Source organism: Ictalurus punctatus, chromosome 1 (genome assembly GCF_001660625.3).
Source record: "Ictalurus punctatus breed USDA103 chromosome 1, Coco_2.0, whole genome shotgun sequence".
Classification (NCBI taxonomy): Eukaryota; Metazoa; Chordata; class Actinopteri; order Siluriformes; family Ictaluridae; genus Ictalurus; species Ictalurus punctatus.
In genome coordinates this window covers 14,033,448-14,061,159 of record NC_030416.2, presented here as the reverse complement: position 1 = coordinate 14,061,159, position 27,712 = coordinate 14,033,448, and the positions used below count along the sequence as shown (strand labels likewise).

The following is a 27,712-nucleotide window of genomic DNA, read 5'->3' as shown; positions in this document are numbered from 1 at the left end:
CTTGGATCCCTGGGAATCTGCCACTGGGCTCGCCAATCTGGCTGCTGTCTGTGTCAGCCAGTCCCAAGACATGCATGTAACGCTGTTTGTAAGGAGAAATCTAAACTTGGTACACCACTGAGGCATTGCACTAGTGTGTTTCTATTGGAGGGAACTGCACAAGAAAATACAAAGGAGGAAAAAAAAAAAAACAAGGAATATGAAGCTTATGCAGGGCCATGTCCAGATGGAAGGCTCAGTCAGGCCAGGACGGAAGACTAATGTTATTATACACTGGAGATACAATTCCAACACTCTGTCACCAGTTTCTCTCACTCTCTCTATCTATCTCTTTTCCCATCCTTATTACTCAAGCTGTGCTTGCTCAGGTGGAGCAGGATATAGTTTGGCATGAAGAATGCTCCTGCACCTCCATGTATATACCATGCTGGGAATGTAAGCTTCATGCAGCTTCACTGCATAAAGAAGCAGGAAGATGTAACACAAATACATACCAGGAAGAAGTAGACACAGGGAAAATGGATGTAGTTAGAGGGAGAAAAGGGGAACAATAAGAAAAGGAGATCAAAGCAAAAGATTGAAAGTGAAAAAAAAAAATACAATTGTAATCAAATAGAAGGGAGTGCACAATTGAGACACAAGGATGCAAATGGAAAAAAGACGGAAATAGAATGAATGTGTGTGAGAGACTTTTGACCACCCGTTTTGAAAATGAGCATTGGGGCTTGGTTATGGATTTCAAAGTTTATGATCCATGGGACTAGTCGTGAAACAGTGCAGCTCTGGGACTATTTCATCAAGTCTCACAGCCTCAGAATTAATGTCAGGAATTCTCATTTTGATGAGACTAATCACTGTCTAAACAATGCCTTTGAGTCAATTGCAAGTCCACTTCCTGTGGACAAACTTAGCCTCAAAAGCATTTATCTTCATGAGCAAAAGTGGAGAAGAACCACATAAAGCGAGTTCTGCAAAACATTGTTTGAAAGTTATTACTTTTCTAATTTTTTTTTTTTAAATATTACATGTGTTATTTCCATGAATCAATGCATGAAATCACTACTGCACTGTGTATTACCGTAATATGGTTCAAAGATCTATTGACAAAATTGCAATTTCCATTGCTCAGTGTTCAGTAGAATGTTGCCATGGATTTCTTAATACAAACTGAAATGAATTGTGCAAGCCAGGTTTTAATTTCACGCTAAAAACTTAAAAAATAAGAGCTGCTTTGTTTCATCGTTTTTTCTTTTAGTCAACCTACAATAAGACATTGTGCATCTGTAGACGTTCACAAGCCTCATTAAAATAGAGCTGTTCATTCAGTTTCTACACTATAACATGTCTATTTCTCTGAATATGAAACATAATGTATCTGACTTCTGTGTAATGGTGTCTCATTATACAGGCAACCAACTTTGCAGTTGTGTTTTAGTAAGTTTACATCTTTAAAGCAACTAAACTCAGCAGGACCAGTACAAGATGTAAAATTGTTGCAATGAGATGAATTAAAAAAAATATACCAAATATATAAAAATACATAAAAAAGAGATTGCCTCATGATGGTTCATTTTAAATCTGGCAGCCTCAGATTATTTCAGTCATATCACTGTGAGAGCAGACATGCTAAATGCAACACACACACACACACACACACACACACACACACACACACACACACACAAGCACAGACAAACACACACACATATATATATATATATATATATATATATATATATATATATATATATATATATATATATATATATAAATTATATATATATATATATATATATATATAAAAAAATTATATATATATATATATATATATATATATATATATATATATATATATATATATATATATATATATATATATATATATAAATTGAATTTCTTTCAACCAAAAATCTTTTGTTTTTAACGCTACTCGGTCACTTCAGATTTCTAAAAAGTCACAACACAAGCAGTACTCCAGGCCTGAGGACTATAAATGACCCAAATCCTTAATGCACTACCAGCATTCACTTATTATTGTAATTCATGTAGTTGGAAGACCTGAGAGCACAGATCACGTTATACACGCATTTTCATCCACCACTTAGTAGAACTCCGCCTACCACCCGCCCCCTAATGCAAACACATATTACAACCCAACCCTTTTAAATCATGCCTCTCTTTTATTCACCTCAGTGGTTCTATTTTATGATGCTTACACTGTAACTAATAATATGCAAATATTACATAATTATATCATGCATGTTCATTAATTCTCAGAGTTGTCTTTATAATATATTGTAACAAAAACAAATATGATTTCATCACGTGTTTAGATGATCGAAACTGAGTGCATATGCAAACACAGGAAGTTAGCGTTGATTTAAAAGAAGTGGGGAGTGTGTTTGTGGCAGTTTCTTCTAAGGTGTAGTACTTTGTCTGGGACAGCAGAGGCAGGAAATGAAGGCTGCTATCAGCTAAAATGGGCCACATCTGGATGTAATTATTTATCCTCATTATTTTTGGCAAGTGATGAAAGATTTTGGCGTACAATGCTGACATAATTTCTAGGGGGGCAAACAATGCGCTTATAAGCTGTGCAGTAATTCAAAATACTTTGGCAGCATGCCAGCATATGGAGAGAACAACATTGATATGTTCTAATGTTGAGTGTTAAGAATAGGGAGGAGGTTGAATTTGGATTGTTTGACTAAATGGTCAGAGGTCAGTCTTTTTTCTCTGAGGATGGAACTTTAAGACTGTAGGTTCATTTCATGGCAATCACATTTTTCTATCTAATACAATGCATAGAGCAGACAGGGAATATGGTAACAGAGGGCACGTTGGTTTATGAGTGCTGTTGAACTGGAGTAATTATATACACTGTGCTTTTTAAACAAGTAAAGGCATTTATCTTTTTTCAGCATGATCAATTTGTTGGGGCTGTGGAACCCATTGTAATAGCTATACAGCAGTTATGAATGGCTTGCAGTTAATAAGTCATTAATGGTGAAGACAGAGTTGTATTGTGACATGTCCATTACACAGTGGCAGAAAGTGAGGACTGGGATCTTGCAGCGATTGCTTACGTGAGGTTGTCTAAGAGATCCCAGTCCTCACTTTGAGTCTTTTCGCAATCACTGATGTACAAGGAAACTGACCTTCACCCTACTTTGCCCATCATCTAGTATTTAGTCCATGTTTATTATTGGTCAAATTTGGCCTGGGTTCGCTTAGCGAGTACTTATATGAGGTTATCTGAGCAAAGCTAGCAAGCACTTTTTTTTTTGACAAAAAAGGGGTGGGAGGACGAGATGATGTGAAGAGGAAGAATGTGGAAGGCAAGACCCTGGTGATTACACTTCATATTATTGTTCTTGTCATCTGTTTTCACTGGCCCTTGGGACGTTTGCCATGGCAACAACACACAGCAGGCCAATTGGTGGTGACCTTGCCGTCCTGTGCATTTCCTGGTGCACCCATGATGAAGACAACCTCGTCCGAGGGGGAGAGGAGCCCCCTGATGAGGTGGCTTCTCCATTTCAGCCGAAAGTCCTCTAGCCTTTCCTGCTCCCTCCATCTCCGAGCATTGAGCTCCTGCCTGATTAACTCTGCCTTCTCTAGATTGTTTGACAGGGCTGCTGCATTGTTTGATTACCCAAATTGGCCTGGGGGACCATGCAAGCCTCGAGAGTCGATATCAAGAAAGAGTAGGTGTCCTGTCAGGGCTCATGAAGAGGCCCCTGCTTAACATTCTGTTTGATGATCTTTGCTATAGTGCATGACCACGCTGTGTAATTTCTAGGTTGGTGTTTCTCTGAGCCACAGTGTGGGAGCAGGCACACAGTGTCCATATTGCTTGGACAGCTGGCCTGCTACTTTACAGTGAACAGCACAGCTTGCAGAGTAAGAGTACATTAGAGCACACTGACTTGTATTGTAAATAGCCTGAATTCCCAAAGCCTGCAAGAACAATGTTTTCCTGACTATAATAGTTAATTGCATAATTTCCTGGAATATATAATTAGTGACCAGCTAAATAATGCAGGGTTTGTTACTGTTTGAACCACAAAATAGGTATCTGTTTATGGGTCTGTAAAAAGACATATATAAATGTAATTATTTTAAAGGCAGTTGTTCAAAATGTTTATCCGCTGAATATACAAAGAAACGTTCCCACTTGCCCACGCACAGAAATGCGTATCCTTGTACTGAAGTAAGAATAATGTGTGTGGAAAATCACAGTCTAAATGAGCAAGCGGTTATGTAATTACTGGGTGGATGCTTTGAACTGCCATCTAATACAGTATATCAATTTGCCAAAGCATTCCATGTGTCACAGTAACGTTACGGATGAAGCCCTAGACAGATTCTAGGAACGGAACATATGAATGGTTGCCAAATTTCACCTTGCATGCAATAGTTTTCAAATATGAGACATTATGTTCAATGTGCAAGTCGTCTTAAAGTAAAAGTAGATTGGCCTATATGTTTTAGCCAAACACAGCTGGATAGGAAATAGATAAGAGGTGAACTGATTGTATCTTACTCAGCGATACATTTAAAGTAGACAGACTAAGTCAAAAATAAATCTTGGAAAGATTGCAATGTTTAAAAATAGATACAAATGCAGCTGAAATGTCAGATGGAATTGGTTAAGAAGAAGAAATTGCATATATTTCCCCCCTCAAAATAAAGGAAAAGAAAAGGCACATGAAACCAAGCCTTGCTTGCTTGGGGGAGGTAAAAAAATATAAAATTATTTACAAAAGCACACAAATATTTGAGCACCTCAGGCAGGGAGTCTGAGTGTTGTAATGACCCAGTTGGTGGGACGCAGACTTTCAATGAACACAGTCTCAACATACCAGTGAGTTTGCCTGACTGCTGCCCGGCCCTCGGGTCAGCCTTTGAAACGAAACAGATAAGATAATTGAGTCTAATGGAATCCAGCAAAGTTCAGCTTGGGCCCTTTCTCACTTTGTCTCTTTCTCCCCCTTTTTTCTCCCCCTGTCTCCCTCTGGAGTATGCATTTGTGAGGCGAGTGTGGAAGTCGCTTAATTCAAACCAGGTCCCATGCAGCCTGTGCAGGAGTCTGTCGATCTGAGGCTGTTTGATGTCGTAGAAGTGTTCTCAGCCCTGCTGCCGCTGTTTGATGCAGTAACCATGGTAGCTCTAATTAGCAAGCTTTACTGCTGACTTTACTACAGAGAAATGTGGCTATTTTATGTGCTGTGGGCCTTTTCATATTTCAGGCCCTCGATCAAAGGTCAGCGCAGGAAAAGCACGATGGTTTCACCTTGAGACTGTTGGTAATGTTGAGTTTTCCTATTAGATATACATCGAAAGGAAAAGTACTCGACAGACTAAAATAACTACACAGAACTTTTACTTTTTACTGTCTTGAACATACCTCAATACTCTTTTATGATGAAACACTTAATATTTTATAGTGACTTTCATTCTTATCATCCCTTACTTTCTGGCATGTTTGTAAGCTGTTTCTTAGCTTGCATCCGCATAGCTTTGGGGAAATAACTAGTTTGAAGACAGCTGTATAAAAAGTAACATTTATCTACCATGTTATTATAAATGTTTAAGAGTAAATAAGATATACAAAGAAAATATACAATTTATAATTTATTGTGATGGTTGTTAATATATGATCCTCACTAAGTGTTGCATGTTTACACTCTTATTTGTAATTGGTAAATGGTGCACTTATAAAGCGCTTTTATCCAAAGCACTTTACAGTGTGTCTCATTCACCCATTCACACACACACTCACACACACACCCACACACCAATGTTAGCAGAGCTGCCATGCAAGGCGCTAACTTGCCATCGGTAGCAACTTGGGGTTCAGTGTCTTGCCCAAGGACACTTCAGCATGTGGAGTCATATGGGTCAGGAATCGAACCACCAACCCTAACCCAGCCGCCCACTATTTCTCTGTGAATTTGACAGTGAATGAAACCTGTGAATGAAAACTTGACATCATTATTTTTTGCTGAAGGTTGAAGAAAACTTTCCAAACACTTAACAATATTGACACATCACATTTACCCAGGCCTCAAACACTACATTATATTCTACATTCGTTTATGCTCAAAGGAGGATACATATTCAGCTCTTGAACTCCACTAGCTACTTTTTGGTCATGTTTATGAATGGGGCTATGAGTGAGATGGGAGTGGAGATGAATTTCCTTCAAGGATGGTAGGTAGCACTGAGCTGCAGCCCATCAAGAATTAATGTGGTGTAGCATGGGGCAAGAGGCAGTAATTACTTTCCCATACCACAATAGCATTAGAGGCCCTAGGTGCTGTGGCACTGACTACATTTTTGCGTGAGTGTCCCTGTTTATCAGACTGTCTTATCAACATGATCAGAGTACCAGGCAATTGAACTCTAAAACAGCGTTATGTTCTGCCTTGCCTCCATTTGCCAGTCTGCACTGCTGCATACTTTTATCTTATCAGCCAGGTGGTATGTGCGGTTGGAATATAAAAGCAGTCTGGGTTGAGGCATTAGACAATTAAAAAATAAAAATAAAAACAACCTACTGGACCAGTTTTTTGTGTGTCATTTTTTTTTCAAAGAATCTAAATCAAAAGTTAAGCAAATGAGTCTCTGGTGTCTCTGCTGGAGTCTCAACTTTTCTTAGTTGCAAAAGTCAAAATAAAAAAAAGTCATAAAAACATAAAAAATAAGGAAGGAAAAGTGCACCGTGACCAGATTAATGTTATTGGGTTAAGAGCAGATATGCAGTACATCCTGCCCTAAGGTCGTGTCGCACAAACCGAGCTCAAGCTGTGAGGAGGAGTCAAAAGGGGAGCCCAGAGGTGGACCAAACTCCAGGCAGGCTGTCCACTTCCCAACAGCATACATGTAACACAATACCTGCGAGCACGCAGAGCTCTGCTTTGAACTTGATTTAGTACCTAGGTCAGCAGCAGCCAGGTTCACCACACCATGGGCCAGAGCCAGCACTCTAGGGGAGCAGTGTTTCAGCATAGAGATAAGTGAGAAGTTGGTGTCATCCTACAAGTTTCCAAAGAAAGCTATACAGGATTGTCTAACAGAGTGTCCATCAGAGATCACTGAAAGCTTGGACAAAGAACACTACAGCATTATGAGTGCTATCAGGGCTTTATTAAAGCCACAATCAGGAATTGCTGAAACAGCACCATGGTCACCCCAGGATATAGTGCTGAGTTAACCAACAGAGTACTGGTGATGGAATAGGTTAGGTTAGATGGAAATGGAAGAGGTTAATACTCTTAAAAGGAAACAGTTTGGCTGCCTTATATCATTGGTTACAATGGAGGAAGATAAAGGACAGAAATAATAAAAAAAGAAAACTAGAGTATTTGCAACTTGTAATGCTACAAGTGTTATAGTGTTATAAGTACACACATAGAACAAAAAGGTTAAAAATAGAGAGTATTCTTGAGTTTGTCTCTCTCAAAGAAGCTTCTGGGGTATGGTTCTATGAGCATACACATTTTTCTTCTTTGCCAAAACTGCATTTTAAGATTGACACTCAACTAAAGCAATCAGAAAAAAACGCCAGATTAAACATCTGATACAAGTCTTCGATCAGTGAAAAACTTCCATCGCGCCAATCAATCATCGCACTGTCTTCCAATAAACTGTTTCCCATGCAATGCATTCTACAAACTCAACACAAATGTTCTTCCTTATGGCATTTGGAGACTAAAGTACATTTCATAATAGTTTCACATTGATTTATCTTTGGAATCCTTAAAGTGTAACCTGCAGAACAGATGTGTTTTGCTATGCTTTAATGTCTGAGGACAGCTTTGAATGCTTTTTCCCATGCTATGCCAGTATTGAACACGACATGACTGTCGGGGCAGTCAACAATGATTGATTTCTTCCTTAGTCCTGATATGCAAAGCAGCACACCAAAAGATTTTGAACACATCCAGTGGCATCTAATCAAAATGTGCAACATTACGAAATATAAACAGGGCTGGGTGGCATTAAATATATTATTTCTATGCAGTTTATTAATAACTGTAAATTAATTTTGAAAACATATTTTTGGATCGTAATTAACTTTAATATATGCATCAAAGCATGGGGTGAGACTTGATTTAATGGTAATGAACATTATTTATTTTATTATTTAATAAAGATATATTTTTTTAAATAAACCTGTGTTGTGTTTGCAGTCATTTGATATCCATGAGAGCAGAGTATTTTTGTGAAATTTATTTTAACAAAAGATCAAAAGGTTAAACAATAAAGACAATTTTTCACAGCCTTCTTTGCTCATATTTACCAAGGGTGCCAATATTAGTGGAGGGCACTGTAAATACACACTCTTATTGTATACTGTATGTGCTACCCAATCTGATTATTACCCTCTATTATTTATTCAAGGAGATTTTCACATTGTAAAACAGTGGCCTTGTCATATTGGTGGAAATTGAGCTTAAAAGATAAATACAGTCTTTTCAATCTGGAACTAACGGCTGCTTATACATCATTGTAGAAAGACAAAAATAACTCTGTACCTTTTTTTAACAGAGAAAATATATAAATAGTTAAAAATGCATCCAACATCATTTTCTATATTAGTCTTATAATAGCGATGCATTGCTTTACATTTGCATTACTTTTTGGTTTTGTTTAAACAATGTGAAATTTCAAACGAAAAAGGAAAAAATCCTTGGAAACAGCAGAAGAATAATTGAAAGGTTTATGAATATTTACAATATATCATATTCTGTATACTGACTAGGATCAGTGGTACATTTTAAGCAAAAACAGTGTTTAGTTTTTTCACTGGGATCCCGAATAAAGGCACTTAAAGATACAATGACATTTGATGACTGTGGCCTGGGGCCATGCCTAAAACCAAGATACTGACAACAATCCACTTAACATCCATTTAACATACTTATTGACCCAAACTGACATGAGTAATTGATCCTCTATTCACTCGCTGTGTGACCTACCTGAAAATGTCAATCCAGTACATGCATATTAGCAATGTTATGATGAATGTGAGAAATAAAGATGTTCTAATGTCTGTGATGGTTTGCCATCACACGCGATCTTTAACATTGTTAAAAGTTTGCAATGAAGGAACGAATATGTCATCACATTGTCTAGTGTAATATTTGTTTCATGCTCTAAGCTATGGATCTTTAGTTTTAAAAAACAATGTTCTGTTTGACCTCCACACAATCAAAACCAGACAGAAATATTTCAAAAGTTTAGTCATGCAACCCCAGACCATATGATATATTAAATAACCAAGACACAGAAAAAAGCAAGGTAAAATATAGTCTAAGATGAAATCATGGCCTAATGTACTTAGCAAATATGCTGAATATAATACATTACTGTCCACTGTGACCTATATAAATGGCCAAGATATATAACATATGTGTGTTATATCAAATGAATCGTTTAGATATTCAGTGTTTAACACATTTTACTTTAAAGGACATCACTCTGCTTTGTCACAAGGCCTCTCTTTAACCTGTTAGTGGAGATTAAGCTTCCTGACATGAAGAGGAAGGAAAAGGAGAATCATTGTAATACCCAAGAACAACACGTCACTTATTTTGGCCTCATGGCAGTAAGAGGTGGTCTGTCTTAGGGGCTCCGGTGGGCTCCAGGTTAATGACTGCATGGAGATTAGTGGCCGGTGTGGGGCCGACCCCACTGGGAAGGAACTGAGAGCGTCATTAGGCTAATTACCCTCAGGCCACAGAGGGTGGCACAGGCCATCCAACTGGTAAGCTCATTAGGCGTATATTGTCTAATTCTGAAACAAAAAAGCGATTTAATAGACCAAACTGGTCACTCGTAGAGCAGCTTTAAATTCAGTTAAAGTGCCAATTATGGTCATTTTAACGTCTGTGTTATAGGACAGAAATCAAAACATTGGTCAGGCTGCATATGAAATATCGAGTTTATGGTGGCCTGTTTATAATAAAAGGATGTTAAAATAGAATTAGTTATAATAATGATATTGAAGTCTTTATATTAATGGATTTTCAATTGCTTTGTCTGCATGTATTAATAACACATGCACTAGAGGCAACCATTCTATCAGTATGTTGGAGAAAGTATTAATACCAGAGACTTCACAACTTTGTCCTACACAAGTTTCTCACTGCTGAGCAAAAAGACCAAAGAAACTAACAGCAGAAACTGAGCAGAATATACAGTATTGTTTCATATAAAGTCTTTTCAGCAAAATCAAATGAACTACCAATAGAAATAGGGCAAATCACTGCTCTTCACATACCAGACAATAGAATAGGTAACATTAAAAAAAAACAAAACAAACATCATTACCCACTGACAAACTTTTAAAAAATTCACCACTACTTTAACATTTCAACTGCCGTGAGGAGGACAGAGGAATGTATTGTCCTCACACAAGAATTATGAGTGGCAAAGAAAACTCCAAAGTCTACATTTAAAGTAATACAAGGACTAGGTGACACTTTCGTCCATTTAGTCTCAAAGAAACACTGAACACTATAGTAGGTGATGTGGCCTGATCAAACCCGAAATATTATTGCCTTTTTGTTATCACATGTTTAGCATAAGGGGAGAGATGAATAAAAGAGTGAAAAAAGAAAGTCATGATTTAAAACCTGAAAAAAAATTCTGAATGTCTCAGCATGTAGGCAGTGTCTTGGTCAAAAGGAAATTTTTTAACATAACTTTTTGCCATGGCCATCTCATACACAACTTGAATCGGAATGTCTAGAAGAGCACATATGTTCATTCAGTTAAATTATTATATTTTACATGCAAAATATTTTAGTGCTTAGTTGTATCTCTTAGTTCTATATGTGCATAAAATAAAAACATCCTACATTCTGCTTTATATAATATATTATACTTACATTTGAAGCTAAATATTGGATAAAATGCAAGGCCATGTTTGGGCATACTGTCATAACAGAAGGTTTAATCTACGATGTATTCCTTGCAATCTTTTCCCAACCAACTTTCTCTCATTCATTCTCAGAGAAGTATCCAGTCATATGACTAAACATTAACAGGAAGGTTTGAGGTCGTAGCTTGGGATATAAACTGTTTTAATTTCAGCTTTATGTTTAGACAGTCCATCTTGAGAAAGACAAGGTTATTTACAGACAACTAGCCTGCACAAATAAATAGTCCTCTTGATGTGAAAACCCTTCTTTTATGATCCATGAAACTCCACTATGGCTTTGTGTACTTCTTGTGCGGCATTCTGATTGCCTGTTTATTTTTACAGTGTACTATGGAGCCAATGGTTGCTTGGCCAAACCTGAGAGGTGCCAAGTCTCTCCATCCATTTCCTGAGTGTGACATCATTGTGTATGCCCCAAAGGCAGAGGGATGCGTGTGCTGTCTGCTGCCTGGGTGGTGAGCTTAGAGCACTGAGCAAACACAATGTTCAAACCTCCTTACACTTGTTCTTTTGGACGGGTTTGAAAGAGGACCTCTGACACTCTGTTAGCCTCAATCCTCAGCAGCGCTATTCCACCAGGCCAAACTGTAACATGAGTGATGACTGTGCCATTGCTGTTCATCAAGGCATATTAAAGTACTGTACCAGCACACTTTCTGAATCAGACCAGCTCTCTGACTAAGCAAACACTCACTTGCCTTTTGGATAAACTTTATTCCACCTTAATGACTATGCACTTATGTTGTTGTTTTTCTTGGGTCTGTTGGACTGAACTGAGAAATTAATCACTGGTTTTATTGATACCCACTGGAATAAACTTTCAAATAGAGCATATGCATGCATTTTCCAAATCTTAGTTGGATTATGGTATCTAGTATTAGACAAGCCTTCTTTCAGTGGTGTATAACAGAGCCGAGAACATCATTTGTCATTTAACTCACACTGACAGGTTTAAGCAACATGATTTACTGACTGTTTATTTCTTCATTGTTCATTGTTCTGACTCCTAAACTGTGCTAACTTGTGATTCTTATGCTCTCCTCAGCCATTTTAATTGCATTGCTGTGCCTTCGTAAACTGTGCAATTATTACATTTCATCAGTGGCTCTCTAGGCACAGCGTTTCATTTCAAAGTACACAAGATAAAATTTTCTTTAATTAATAAAAAAAAAAAAATCGTGAATCATCAAAACTATTTTATTGGTTATCTAGACATTACAACAACAACAAAAAAAGACAAAATGGCTCACAGCTGCTTTCACACAGTAAAAATTCTTAGACCTTTCTTCTTTTATGGTAAAAACATATCTAAGAACAAGCAATATAAAAGACTTACAAAACACAAAAAGCATTATTTAATGTTCCTTTAATTCAAGTTAATATATGGTCATTGCAATACACACCAGAGTCTTCTTAGAACATCTGAGCACAAGCAAGCCAGAACTGTAATTAAACATATGAAATAAAACAATCCTGTTCACCGAAATATATCCATCTGTAGATTTAAAAAAGGACACTGAAGCAGAATTAGAGAGTGCAGCTTTTTGCTAAATGTCTTTTGGGAAAATAGACAAAATAATACAGAATATTTAACTTTTTCTATGAATGTATGTAGTTGACCAGGAAAGCAATGCATATTAACTAGAATTAATATTTTAAAAGGGTCAACAATATACTTAAAACTTAATTTTAGTATTCATTTAACTTCGATAATTTTTTTTTTTGACACATTACAGGTTACACATGAATCAGGTCACTGGACCAGGTGTAGTGTGTTGATCAGCTTGTCAGTGTTGTTTCCCAACGCTTAAAACTTGTTTTCCCCCGCATCTAAGTCTAGTATAAATCTAAAATGATTTCTTTCAGATGATTTGTTTTGACAACATTATTTATAATCATCGAAGATTGCATTGGTGATATTATATTTACCACACGAATCAACGAAAAAACTGATATGAATTAGTTGCCTAAACCTTTCTTTCATTCTTTAACTGAATTACCAGCAGGCATTGGTCAGCATATCTGTGATTATCCACAGCACATTTTATGGATATTAAATCATATTTGCAGACTTAAAAACTGTGGATCTCAGACTGATAGGCTGCTTGTATTAACGGACTATAGTATACCGATTAGCAGAATTGAGTCTGTTTGCAGCAGTACCTGTAAAGCAGGGCTTTTTTTTAGCAGCTCATCCCACACTCTCTGTCTCCAGCTCCGCACCTCCACATCGTTAATCTGCAGCCCTTTTCAACACAAAACTGTTTCATCTCTGGTGCACTGCAATCCCTGAAGACAGCCGGAGTCACTCGGAGCAGTCTTTCTCATCGTGAGCGAAAGCAAAAGCTTTGTTTCAAAGCTCATTTTTCGTGTGGAGTGAATTCAAAGGCGGTCCTCGGCCTCTGAACATCTGTTTTATTCACGTGACACGAAAATGCTAACATCTGTTCAAAATAAGCTTCGTTCGTGTGCCTCTAACGTGCATCTGCCAAATCCTTTACAACTGGAAATGAACTCCAGTTTCATCTTTATTTTTTGTTAAATTAATATTTTTTTATTTTTTTAAAATTAAAATTTACCATTAAAATGATTTATTTTAAATAAATAATATTAGGGGAAATCACGAAATGACCAAACGAGCTCTAAATATGCTGCTTATACTTACTAGCCTATAAGACGCTATGTTAAGCTATTATGACAAGGAACCTAACAGGGTAATGGGACCGTATTAAAGACATTTGGAGCTCTTTTGGTGATTTTCCCCGAAGAGAAATGTAATATTATTTATTTTAATATTGGGTCTAGGCTTGCCGTCGTAAAAGCAATCTGTGTGTACATGAGAAGTGAACCTATAGGCCACCTTCCAGTGGCCGCTGAAGGCAGCTTCGGTTTCATACACATCTGGAAATTCCGTACGTGCCTCAGAGGCCAATTACACACCTTCAAACGCGCACGCGCTTTTCGGCCGGCGACTCCAGCACGCGCGCGCTGAACTAAAGCACTTTCCAAGACTGAAGGCCGTCAGCGGGACTTCAAGCCCAGTGCAGAGTGTAAACACACACACACACACACACACACACACACTTTCAAATGTGTAGCTTGTCAAAGGGAAAAAGTAGCCCAGCGTTTGATTTCAGGTTTAATTTACTGGACATTGATTTGTTTCGCGGCAATAAAGATGTATATGATTTTTAGATATTCGTCAAATTTCCGTGTCTTTTTATATTACAAGGATAATTATACTAAATCCTGGGAAGTAATTATGACACTCAATACCTGACACTAAACTAAAAAACAAAACAAAAACAAAAACAAAAAAACCTGTCCTATAACTGCCTTCAAGACACGAGAATGAAATAATGTTTTGCTACTATGGACATATCATTTGTGCTCTGCATCTTTAAAGAGTCCCAGAATTGAAAGTGTTTAAGAATAATTACATAGCCTACACAAGGGAAAACCAATTCTGAGCAACTTTACATAAAATTTACATATATTAGTCAGTAACTGATTTTTTGTTAGCCTGTTAAAATATTATTATTATTATTATTATTATTATTATTATTATTATTATTATTATTATTAGAATGAGTAGTTGTTGTTGTTCATGTACTAGTTGTAACAGGCTATATTATAATTTATATTGATTCTTATTCTTAGCATTCATATTTCAGAATATGTATATATATATATATATATATATATATATATATATATATATATATATATATATATATATATATATATAATTTCAGTTTGTCAAAACAAAGAATTATGTTCTTTTGTCCTTTTAAAATTCGTAACCTTTATTACAGCAATGCACATTTATTTACAAAAGTAATAAAAATAGGGATTCATTTTCGACACAGAAACACATTTGGCACATTTGACAACTCGTGTCAATAATAAATAAATAAAGCTCGAACTACATGTCCTAATTTACTTCAGTACCACACGAAATCTTCTGGAATCCTTCCTGGATGCAGTTCGCGGTTTCTGCTGTTCTCGTGGTAAAGGTGCGCATCGTGACACACAATTCAGACATTCAGCGTCAAGACTATTACTCTGGGCCAAGCGGTTCAGAAGGCATTGTCTGCGGCCTCTTTTCCATAAAGTTCCACTTTCCTCTGCTAAAGAGTCCATAATAGTCTTTCCTCCACTATTTTAAGAAATGTAAGTATCCAGCATTGTTTTCATACATCGCTCCACGTTAGTCTCGTCAGCAAAGATGACTGTCACCTGTAAATCAGAAAATGCATTAGACTAGACTGCATCTTTCAACATTCAGTGCAAAACAAACATATTTTTTTAGCACTTGAAAAAAAAAATCATATTAGTCTATATAACTCAGAACGACGCATGCTAACGATGAGGTAAAATAGTCCATGTTATCTTTTGGACAATAATAAGTATCAGTAACTGCGAAACCTATGTGTACACAAACCCAACTTGTCTGTGCTTGGACTGGCTCGTGATTTACTCTAAACTGCCTAAAACATTTTGTTGAGTGCTTTTGAATATTGTTTCTAAAACGTGTATAAATCTATAAATAAATAAAGCGTACCGTCCAGCGCCCCAGTCGTTCCTTGCGCGTTGAGTTTGTGGCGCGCGCTAGTGAGACGCCGACATGGACCACGCGCCCTCCATGCGCCAGACGGAGAACGCGTAGCTGAGGCGCTCGTGGGCCACGTAGCTGCAGCTTGCCATCTTTGAGTCGAGCTCGTCGCTCTGCAGTACCTGGCACAGGAAGTCGATGTAGCGTGCGGCGAGCTTAAGTGTCTGGATCTTGCTCAGCTTGTCAGAAGGGAGCGTGGGGATGATCTTACGCAGCGCGGCGAAGGCCTCGTTCAGGGACTGCGTCCTCTGCCGCTCGCGCACGTTAGCCATGACACGCTGCGAGTGAAGCTCCTCGAGAGATGGCGGGCTGCCGCTGCTTGCTCCGCTCCCGTTGCTCGACTTCTTCCCTCTCTTTCCCGGCACAGAGCTGTCCGAGTCCTCGGCGTCCTTGCGGCTCGAGCGTCTTTTCCGCACGCTCTTCTTGGTGTGCCGCTCGAGTTCGCCTTCACTGCTGCTCGGGACGCTGTCTGCTGGAGACACGGGGCAGCTCGATCCGTCTTGCACAGCTTCGTCGGGCATCTCTTTACCTCCGAGGCACGTCAAAACGGCGCGTTTATTCCCTCATTGGGTTGCGGTGGAATAATGCACTTTGTATGAAAAAAAATTGAAACAACAACAACAACAAAATGTATCCAGGTTTCCACGCGACAGAAAAAGTTTACTTGGGACAAAAAGTTGGGGCGCTCTTATAGCTGGAGGAGAGAGAGTTGATTGGCCAAGGAAGCGTAGGCCGCTACGTGAGAAGGAGGGGTGAAGGGAACAAGCGCCCAAAACTCCATACTCTGTACTATCCATCTCAGTAGTAGGCAAGTGTCTGAACTGTGCGTCATACACTGCATACTATTTAGGAGCCTATAGTATTCTGTTTTAGTGCAAAGCCATGTACATGTTAGCTCACACATGTGTCTTTAATATTAATATTAAAGCAACAGAAACAGTCATATACTGTATATGTCAGTAGTTTTGCATGCAATATAAATGTGATACAATTTTTTAAAAAAAAATATTGTTCCTTTATAACTGCCTCCAGCTTCTTTTGTGTTCTCTGAAAAGCTTTTGGATCTTCTCAGGTATAACATTCGCCAGCATTCTTCCTGACGTCTCACTGTAGCTCTGTCAGACTGTTTGGCCAGTTCATGCCTATTCTTCTTGGCACATTTTATAAATCTACCAGGTGCAACACACTGCCTTTCTCGAAATCAAGTCTGGAGACAAAGAGGGCCATATATGGCAAAACTTCTTAATGTTTTTTTTTTTTCTTTTCAGTTTGCCTTATGATTTAAATTATCTTGTGAGAAGATACAGCTCTTTTTTGTTGTAAACCTTTTTATTTTATTTTAATTTTAAATAGTGGACAGTCAAAATCCCTAGGTCCATGCGCTCAACTGCAGCCCTATCCTGGGGTGTATGTGTGGTGCTTTGAGTCTGTGTACAATCAAATCATCAGATGAGATTTAGTTTGTCTGTTGATATCATCTCCGTGCAATAACTAAGCATGACACTTTAGATTATCACAGAATTTCGATTAGCAATCTTTGTTACATTTTTTTTTCCGTCATGATTTTCATTTCTTTTGTTTTAAAACACAATATAAAAAAGTACATATAATTACATTACAAATAGATAATAATATAATTAAAACCTAAATGTCTATTATGCTTGAGGATAACGTGAGGATGGTGTGAGGAAAATAATCATATAAAAAACAAGTTTATGCATAAGGGTTCAATGCTGTGGTTACCAAAACACTCCACAGTGAGGATAAGAAACTTAATTTGTGTGTGTGTTTTTTTTTTAATAAAAAAAGGTAGATTAAGCATACAAAATGAAGCCATGCTGATGTAGACGTAGAAGGCTTGAGCCCAACATAAAGAAATCTTTTAGAGTCCATTCTGTATGATAGGTGAAGGCAGGTTGTGTTGTTGGCAGAAGTCTTTGTGTTAACATAGTTGCATGTTTATACAGTACAATACAAAGCAGAAAGCCTTTTCTGACATTACATCAGACCGCTTCAACACCATGGAGATTTATACAGTTCCAGTGAAATCAACATTATTGTGGATAATGTATATTTTCTGCAAATTTACATAACATACTGCAGTTCTATACTGCACACAGAGGCTGTGTAGATTGATGAGGAGTTATAAAAAGACCTTGGCTCTCTTCATTTTTAAGGATAATACTTGTAGATTTTTACAAGCCCAAAGTATGCTGGATAAATTCTGTATGCTAAACGCCACATGTCATGCAAGATCAGCTTCTCTGTTTATGACTTGTGAGCGAACAAGAGGGTTTTTTGACTCAGACTAAGTTAGTGATGATGATTCATGTACTGATTCAAAAGCCAGGAGGAGTTCAGGAGCCAAATATTTCACAGCCTCTCCCTAAGTAGTGTGTGCACAGCCAAATCAACTGGAGCCAGAGCCTATCAATGAAAGTCTTACTATTTGTTTTATTATGTATCAGCTGAGTTGTGGAAAGAACTGTTTCTCCATTGACCAATTCATATAGTATGAACGGGCAAAAAATAACAGTGCATTTCAGTATGCTTTTAAGATAATTAATAAACATATTACTATCCCACACAATCACCTCCCTGAAAGTAACTGAATTAATGAGTTGTTTAAACACATGGCTGATTATTAAGACTAATCTGCTGTTAAATAATGTGGAAGGCCCTAGGTGTTAGACAAGGTCAAGTTTCAGTTCATGATGACATTCCTGTACTGTAAGAACACAGCCTTAATGTGAAGCCTCTCCCAGAAACGCTTACAGTATCTTCTACCAAGCAGCAGAGGTGACAGCTATCCAGATGTGGTTGGCACCATTTTGCGTGAGTCTATGGAAAGAGCTGAACTCAGACAGACTGCACTCAGACACCATATCAGTACTGATAGAGGCTGTCTGCCAAGAGAAATGGAGAAACTGCTAAAGATTAGACAAGTTTGAATAAATAAACTGTGAACTTGTTTGAATAAAGGCAATAATCTTTGGACTAATTGCTTTAGAGGTCTTAAGAACTGCTTCTGACAGAAATTAATGTGTCATCACTGATACCTATACTGTCTTTCAGGATCTAAAAATAAATAACTGCGATATCTGATTAATAATGCCCAATATATAGTACAAATTCCAACAGATAATACACAGGGTGTCCCAAAAGTCTCTTTACATAGGGGAAATTTATCACTTTTTAGCAAAATGAAACTTTATTTACAAAACATCTTCTACCTGATTGTCATTTCTTTGTAAACACACACTTAGTCGTTTCACCCACTCATGAACTCGTGTTAACACATCTGGTGTTATGCATGTGATTGCATGTCCATTGCAAGCTTGCAATATATATATACACACACACATATATATACACAGGGGCGCACATGGCTTAGTGGTTAGCACGTTCGCCTCACACGTCCAGGTTCAATTCCCATGGAAGCCCCGTGTGTGTGGAGTTTGCATGTTCTCCCCGTGCTGCGGGGGTTTCCTCTTTGTACTCCGGTTTCCTCCCCCAGTCCAAAGACATGCATGGTAGGCTTATTGGCATGTCCAAAGTGTCCGTAGTGTATGAATGGGTGTGTGAATGTGTATGTGTGTATGTGATCCTTCGCCCTGCGAAGGATTGGCACCCTGTCCAGGGTGTACCCTGCCTTGTGCCCCTGCTCCCTGGGATAGGCTCCAGGTTTCCCCGTGACCCTGAAGGAAAGACAAGCGGTATAGAAGATGGATGGATTGATATATATACAGTTGCGGTCGGAAGTTTACATATACTCATCATGAACATGAATGTCATGGCAATATTGGCAATATTCCAATGTCATAGAATTTGGTTAATTTTGATTTTGGTTAAAGTTTTAATTAATTTGGGGTTTTTCTGTAGTCAACACAGGACCAAAATTATGCATACAAACACTAAGATTATTAATTCAGAGGTGCTGAAAGTTCCAAAATGTACTTTAATTTGCCAAGACCAAGGCCTCTTAATTTCCTGTTAGTGGTCATGATTGACTACAGCTGGCAGCTTCTCCATGCCAACATAAAAAGGGTTTGTTTAACAGCATTCATAGGATTGACCAACACACAGTACTATTGGAATGTCAAGGAGTACAGTGCAGATCTGAAAAAGAAGATGGTGCCAGTGGACTTGGTGCATTGCACAAAGTGGATGGATTAATGAAGAAGGAGGACTACCTTATAATTATTCAGCATAATCTCAAACTATCAGCCAGACGGTTAAAAATTTGGACATAGTTGGGTGTTGCAACAGGACAATGACCCCAAACACACATCAAAGCTGGTTGTGGAATGGATAAAGCAGGCTAACATTAAGCTGTTGGAATGGACATCCCAAAGTCCTGATCTCAACCCTATCAGAAATTTGTGGACTGTGCTTAAAAGTCGAATCAGGGCCAGGAAACCAACAAATGTCATTGAACTTTACCAATTCTGCCAAGAAGAGGGGTCAAATATCCAACCAGAATTCTGCCAGAAGCTGGTTGATGGCTACCAAAAGCGTCTGCTCGAGGTGAAACTTGCTAAGGGACATTCAACTAAATATTAGGTGTGCTGTATGTATATTTTTGGCCCTGTATGTATAATTTTTACCTTATGTAACAGAAAACCCCAAATAAATTAAAACTTGAGAACCAAATTCTAGTTTTTGTTTTTTAATTAAAGATGTATGTTGTATAATCATTCTGCCCCAAAAAAAGAACAGTTCAACAAAATGATTGAAAGCCCAATATTGCCATGACATTCATGTTCATGATGAGTGAATGTAAACTTCCAACTGCAACTGTACATATATAACTATAAGTAAGAACAATTTTGGAAGACCTTTAGCTAGGAAGTGTTAATTTCCCCCATGTGTGGAGACTTTTTGAACACTCTGTCGTTTTATTTACACATCTCTTTGCTGATATGAATGCCAATATCTCAAATTGACATAAATAACAGAGAACATCTTAAAACACACTGTTCTTTATAAATTTTGTAAATAATTAAGTAATGGAAAATTGTGTTCTGTCCATTTTAAAGGCTGATATTTAAGTAATGTAAGGTAATGTAAATTTGGCCAATTCTTACTATAGATCTGAATGGTTCATGAACTAGTTGTAAAACAAGAAATGGGGTTGTGAAAATGCCTACAAATTACATCTGTCAGGTTTAAAAGTGCATTGAGGTCTAAAGATATCTTGAAGTTCACGAGTTGTTCATGTACAGAGTTTGACGAAAAACAAAGCTACATAACTATGTGACCTAATATTACTGCTTTGGTTAATTGCTTACCAAAACTGAACTATCTAGTTAGTGCAAATTAAAGTTAGCTATTAATTGTACACGTCTGCATTCAAAGTCATAGTCACAAATATCTCAGCATACAACCATACTGTACAAACAGTTACATTTCAGAACAATGTTTTATTTGTTATAAGTCCAACAATATAAAATCATATTTTTGAATGCAGTTTTCTCAAGAACACATTACCAATACTATGATTTATCAGCAGAATTCTCACTGGCTAATTTTATTGGCCAAACAATATAATATAGGTGGGCCTACAGTACTGTGTTACTAATGTAATCAAGAATTGAAGCCATTACAAATACAGAAATTCAGAGTTTCACCCAAGAATAAGTTATAAAAGATCATAGAACTTTAAATTAACTGTACTTACTGTAACTGTAATAAAATAATAATTTGAAGGACAGTGGACATTAAAATAACACTTTGAGTTAATCCTCCTAGTCGCTACATTACTTAATTTATAACGTTCTTGCATTCCAAAGTATACTACTTACTGGATTCACTAAAACTACGGGTTGGGGTAGGGGTTAGTCTTTTATCAGTGACCAAACGCTAATGATATCCCTCAGGCCATTTAGCAAAGGAAAGCAGTGCTGAATATTTGGCAGTGTTTCAGAAGAGGCAGAGGCCCATGCCTTTTGCAATATTTCTACATGATAACCGAATGAGCTAGACTCCATTTCTGTGCTCATGCACCAAGAACTATGTTTTACATCAGAAAGATAGATCTTCAAGAGGATTGATGAATGCGAGGTTATAATATATGCAGAAATATACAGTTTCTCAGAATTTTTGTGGACAAGGATCTATCTGGAAAATAATATTTTTACAGCATTTGCCAGACACCTTTATCCAAAGCAATGTACATTTCATACAATCAAGCAGTTGAAGGTTAAGAGCCTTGCTCAAGGGCCCAGCAGTAGCAGCTTGGCAGTGCTGGGATTTGAACTCATAATCTTCTGAGTAGAAGTCCAGTGTCTTAACCACTGAGTTACAACTTCCCTACTCCCTTCCCTAATTATACAGCAAAGTGCACTAGATTTTCTGTGCATGTTTCTGTATGGGTAACTATGTATCTACGTGTGTGTGTGTGTGTGTGTGTGTGTGTGTGTGTGTGTGTGTGTGTGTGTGTGTGTGTGTGTGTGTGTGTATGTGTGTGTGTGTGGTGTGTGTGTGTGTGTGAGAATCAGTCAGGGTCACTGAAAGTGCTGCAGCTGTGTATGTAGAATACAGAATGAGGAAGGGTTGTGTGTCAGGCTGAGGTGTGTGGGTGTGTGGGGGGAGTATAATGTTCAGGGGAGGAACTTCTAAGCCCAAGCCAAAAACAACAGAGGAGAAGGACGGATGCTCCTGCTGTCTCCTCAGTAGGTATTTGAGAGAACCTAAGTCGCGGCGTCCAGCCCACTGACACTACCCAACACTTTTCTGCAGCTGGGTGAGAGAAAAGCAGAATAACAGTCCTCTGAATATTACAACACAGTCAGCTTTAAGTAGTAAAAAAAAAATCTTTAAGCAGATGATCTTGAAACTATGTGGGAGTGACAACAATATATCTCCCCATGTCTGCAGCTGTGTGATTTTTCCACCACTCATACTGCTAAATTCACTTTCAGAGTGTGTCCCTCCTCAGGAGCAACTCCTGTCTGTCAGCGTACGATCACCGGCTCCCCTCACTGTGTTACTCTTGGAACTATATGCAGTCAGCCACAGTTCCTTTATTTATGCACTAACAGAACTATGAAGTGAAGAATAACAAGATTTTGGGCTGAATATCATGCTGCACTAAGAGCAATAGGCTGTTTTTAAATTTTTTTTATCAGACTTTAACGAAGTGACTAAAGGTAAGACAGGGTGTATGTGGGAGGAGAGTGTGAGAGACACACAAGCACACAGGCTGAGAGAGTGCTATGTGCTGAGTAAGGATCTGCAAAGAGAGAAGTGTTAGCTCCACCATCCTCCAGCCCTTCCCTGCAGGATGCTGAAAGCTAAACCCTGACTGGACTAATCTCACAGCAACCATTTTCCACAGTTCCTGGAAATGCGACTTTGAACTTATATTAGCCTGCAGCGTCTCTCTCATGTTGAAAGCGGATATTTAGGAGCCATCGACATGGAGACTTGAGAATGTTATAGGCTGCTACTGTAAAGAGACATTGTGCTCTACAAGAGTAAATGTGAATTTAGCAATTATATTCTCAAACAGAGTTAAAGGTGCTGTAAATGATTTTGCCCAACTTGCTCACTCCAGAAATCTCACATCTCTGTTTAGTCTCGTGTTCTCCATCCAAACCTCACTTCAAAAGCATGTTAAAGCATCATAACTCAGAAAGAGCCTGTGTGTGTGAATGTTTTTGGTCCATCCAAGTGGCTACACAACTGTTTTCAGAAACTTTCCAAATGCTAGTCTTATTCAATTTGTACTGTTAGCAGATCTTCGGTTTGAACATGAGCTTTCTCTGCCATCACTTAGATTAATACATATCAATAACGGCATCATAATCCTGAGCAGCTCTCCTACTCCATCAATCTGGAACTTTAGAAAGTCATAAATCATAAAAAAAAACACCTTCAGTGGCATCAAACTTAATGTACAGTTTACTAAATCATGCTGGGGAAAGTTCTGTTGTATCAGTCATTGCTTTTCCAGACAGAAAGGGGTGTTTTGTACAAGTTTGTGTGCACCTGCAGGACATGCTTATCAGCACTCATCTGCTGGACATTAAATAAGGTGACACCAGGTCAAAGTGTCTACTGAACATCATCAAAGACGATTACATTCTCAAGACGGGGTATGCAAACTATGACCTACCCTGAACAGCATGGTGTGAGGGCAGTCCTGAAACGTTTATCAATGTAATCATGTGTAAAACACCAAACAGGTACACATGCTATAATGATAAAGATGTTGCATCCAGAACAATATTGATCAATGGTATCGTATGATATTCTGCTCATAAAAAAGTGAAATGAAATCAAATAATAATAATACAATTCAATAAGCTTCCGTGCACACACAGTTTTTCAGAATTGCCCGTGGGAAACATTCTTAGCTATTCTGTGACTTAATAAAAAAAAAAAAAAAAAACCTCACCACACCGCTCAGTGTGTTTCTCACCATTCCGCCCATGTGTTTTATCCATTACAGTATGAATTGGCAGGGTGGGGGAGCTGCAGTGTTAGCAAGACATGCCGGCATGGCTCTTTCTTCAGCCAGTTTCCATCAAACACAGCACCACAAATTGATCACCTGCTTTGCCTGGAAATCAAAGCTGAACTAATAGACAGACCCAGCAGCTAACCTGATAAAGCACAAACTTTTAACATGATAAATAGACGGATAACACAATAAACCAATAAGCCATTTAACAGTATCCAAATAATTACTAGCAAACAACAGGTTATTAGTCACAGATTATCAAGGGTTCTTAAACAACAACAACAACAACAACAAAAAACAACAACTGCTAAAAGATTTCCCATAAAACGGATAGTTTCGGTTCTAAAATGTGATTGTCTGAACCATGTTCAAAGCTGTTGTAAAATTGTCTATATAAGTACTACATCAAAGTAATTGAATTCCATACTAACACCACAGGTTTTAAACAAACAAACAAACAAACACCCAAAAAACGGTTACACTTAAGCGACTGTTCTGTTCTGGTCATGGCATGCCCTAATCTTTGTCCATTATATCGCTTAGCAACTAAGCTTACTGTTAACAGACTTGCATGGCGCAAGAATTGTTTATAGCAAATATTATCAATAATGAATGAAATTATTTATTGAACACTGTATGTTATCACATAGTTTCTGTGGCCACAGTGGGTTACTTGAAGATGTGCATTATTGTGATATTTTTCACAGGTAAGAGGGTTTTAGGCACACCGACAGACACTGTGTCTAAGAATGCCCTTACCCGAGATGGAATCACTGCACCAAATGCCTTTGAGTGATTTATTGCTTTTATACCACAGAGTTGGTGAATTCTGGATTCTGATTGGTCAGAAGGTGTTTCTATATGATTTTCAATAACAGCACACCCCTGACAGTACTGCAGGCTGTAATTTAAATCACAGGGTTATATTAATGCACATTTTGTAATAGTTATCATTTCTATAACAGCAGCTCATTCACAGGGACTTATTCACATAATATAAGGCTAATAATAGACCAATTTAAAAAGGCGTGTTTGCTCATTAATGATATAAAATGAAGTAGTATAAGAGTTATATAACACTTCTAAAGTTCTAAAACACTTTAGAAAAGACAACTAGCTAGCAATCAATACAATGGCAGTATGAAATCTTGCCATCCATAAAAAAATTTTAATAATCCCAGTTAGAGTGAAGGATTATGGTAATAGTTATCATCTGAGTTTGTTTTAAAGAACCTTAGATAATGCCTGTTATCTGACGGCTAGCTGAGTCTCAAAAGACGTTCCATTTTACTGTACATATTACCAACAATTTTCTTGGCAGATGAATAACAAGAGTGCTTAAAATGAAGACATGATCTATTATATGCCAAGTTTTCAAAATGTGTGAGTGTGTATATATATATATATATATATATATATATATATATATATATATATATATATATAAATATAAATATACACACACACACACACACACACACACACACACACACACACACATATATATATATATATATATATATATATATATATATATATATATATATATATATATATAAAAGAGAAAATAACTGACCCAGTAAAGTAAGCCTCTTTAAAATCCCTTTCCCTCACTCACAGTATGGGTTTGTGCATTTGAATTTGATGCTTGTGTATGCAAAAGTGGTTCAGCAGAAAACTTTTCTCTTTCATACAGGTTTCCTGAGCTCTATGTATCCATGTATCTGGGAGGAAAAATGGCAAGATGATTTACACACATTATCCCACAGACAGTGCCAAGAGTGAGTCACAAAGGTTTCTCTTATGATTCAGTAGAAGCAGGGATTCTGCAACAAAACAGAAAAGCGCGTGGGGGTTTAGGGGGGGGGTTGGTGGGGGGGGGTTGGTGGCGGGGCTGGTTGGAGCAATACGTCATAAGTCATCAATATGGCTTGCTCCTAAAAATGCACTTAAACATTTCAAAATAAAGTGCAAACTATAGTTTTACTGATAGAACACGTAAAATATCAATGTTGAGACATGTTTAGTATCAGTGACACTTTATAATTCACTGTACATTTACTTTTCTACTTTTCATTTACTGACTAAAATGAGGCTTGTTGTAAAAGGGTCAGATTCTGTAAAATGATTCTTAGTCAAGAGTAACATAAAAGAAACTGTGCTTATTTCCTCAAGAGAAAACTAAACCACAAGATAGATGAAATCTAGCTGAGGAATATGCAATCCTCTGTTTGTTTTGATTTCTTTAATTGTTGTACTTTCTCTCTGGCCACATCATCAGTCACACATTTATTAGCGTGCACTGGTGGAAGAAGTGAGATGCGCAGACAAAAAAGAGCTTTTAAATAACACAGCTAATAAATTTGCAAGCTAAATGACTCCTTGGCCCCAACATACATCATGTAATGGCCTTTATATTCAGGAGGACGCAGGAATGCTTCTGTTCGTAACTGATTTGTGGATGGCTCACTGGCTGTCAGAGCTCTGAGTTCACTGGCGGCAGAGGAGGCAGTACAGGTATTGTAGTATACAGTACATGCTAATGAGCCCGAACCCAGTGCAGCACAAACAGGTTTGAACTGAAATAAAATAAAAAAAACAAACTTGCATGTATTAGAAATTGAAACAAAACTCAAACCTAATTGTTATATATAGACTGCCCTCCATTAATATTGGTACCCTTGGTAAATTTTGTTAAAATAATTCACAAAAATACTCTGCTCTCATAGATATCAAACAATTGCAAACACAGCACATGTTTATCAAAAAATATCTTTGTTAAATATAGGTGCGCAACAATTATTGACACCCCAATGTGAGAAAAATAGATTTGAAGTATATTCAAATATGTTTGAAATATTCCCATTGATATTTTAAATTTTTTTTAGCACACCTAGGTGACTAGGAACAGGAAATTGGTCACCCATTACTTCCTGTTTCACGGGGTATAAATATGAGGTAACATATAGGACAAATTCCCTCAGTCATTCATAACAATGGGTAAGACCAAGGATATAGCTGTGATGTGCGGCAAAAGGTTGTTGAGCATCTGGTGGTAGAGCGGGTTGTCCACTAATCGTAAGGTTGGCGGTACGATTCCCGGCCCACATGACTCCACATACCGAAGTGTCCTTGGGCAAGACACTGAACCCCAAGTTGATCCTGATGGCAAGTTAACGCCTTGCGGCAGCTCTTCTACCATTGGTGTGTGAGTGTGTATGTGAATTGGTGAATAAGAAACAGTGTAAAGCGTTTTGGATAAAAGCGCTATATAAGTGCAGAACATTTACCACAAAATGGGAAATGGCTATACGAATATAGCAAAAGCATTGAAAATACCCATTTCCACAATCAGGGCAATAATTAAGAAGTTCCAGTCAACTGGAAATGTTATGAATCAACCTGGAATTGGACGTGTGTCTATATTGTCTCAACACACTGTGAAGAGGATGGTTCGAGTGGCCAAAAAAACTAAGCTCAGGATCACAGCTGGAGAATTGCAGACGTTAGTTGCGTCTCGGGGTCAGAAAGTCTCTCATCCAAAAACAAACTCGAGCGTCTTCAGTTTGCCAGACACTACTGGAACTTCAAACAGGATCGGGTTCTATGGTCAGATGAAACCAAAATAGAGTTTTTTGGCAATAAACACCTGAAGTGGTTTTGGCACACACAGAGA

The 27,712-nt window shown here is 37.7% G+C and overlaps 1 protein-coding gene across 1 annotated transcript; it reads right to left on the bottom strand.

Annotated features, from left to right (window-relative positions):
• Positions 1–14,726: 14,726 nt before the first annotated feature.
• twist1b (twist family bHLH transcription factor 1b) lies at positions 14,727–16,255 on the bottom strand. The gene is made up of 2 exons (XM_017453097.3): positions 15,519–16,255; positions 14,727–15,193 (listed from the first exon to the last, which is right to left on the bottom strand). The coding sequence occupies exon 1, from the start codon at positions 16,088–16,090 to the stop codon at positions 15,566–15,568; it is 525 nt and encodes a 174-aa protein (XP_017308586.1). The 5' UTR covers positions 16,091–16,255; the 3' UTR covers positions 14,727–15,193; positions 15,519–15,565.
• Positions 16,256–27,712: the final 11,457 nt, after the last annotated feature.

What these genes read in the sequence shown, in the direction of transcription:
- twist1b (XM_017453097.3), bottom strand. Translation starts at nt 16,090, where the DNA reads ATGCCCGACGAAGCTGTGCAAGACGGATCGAGCTGCCCCGTGTCTCCA.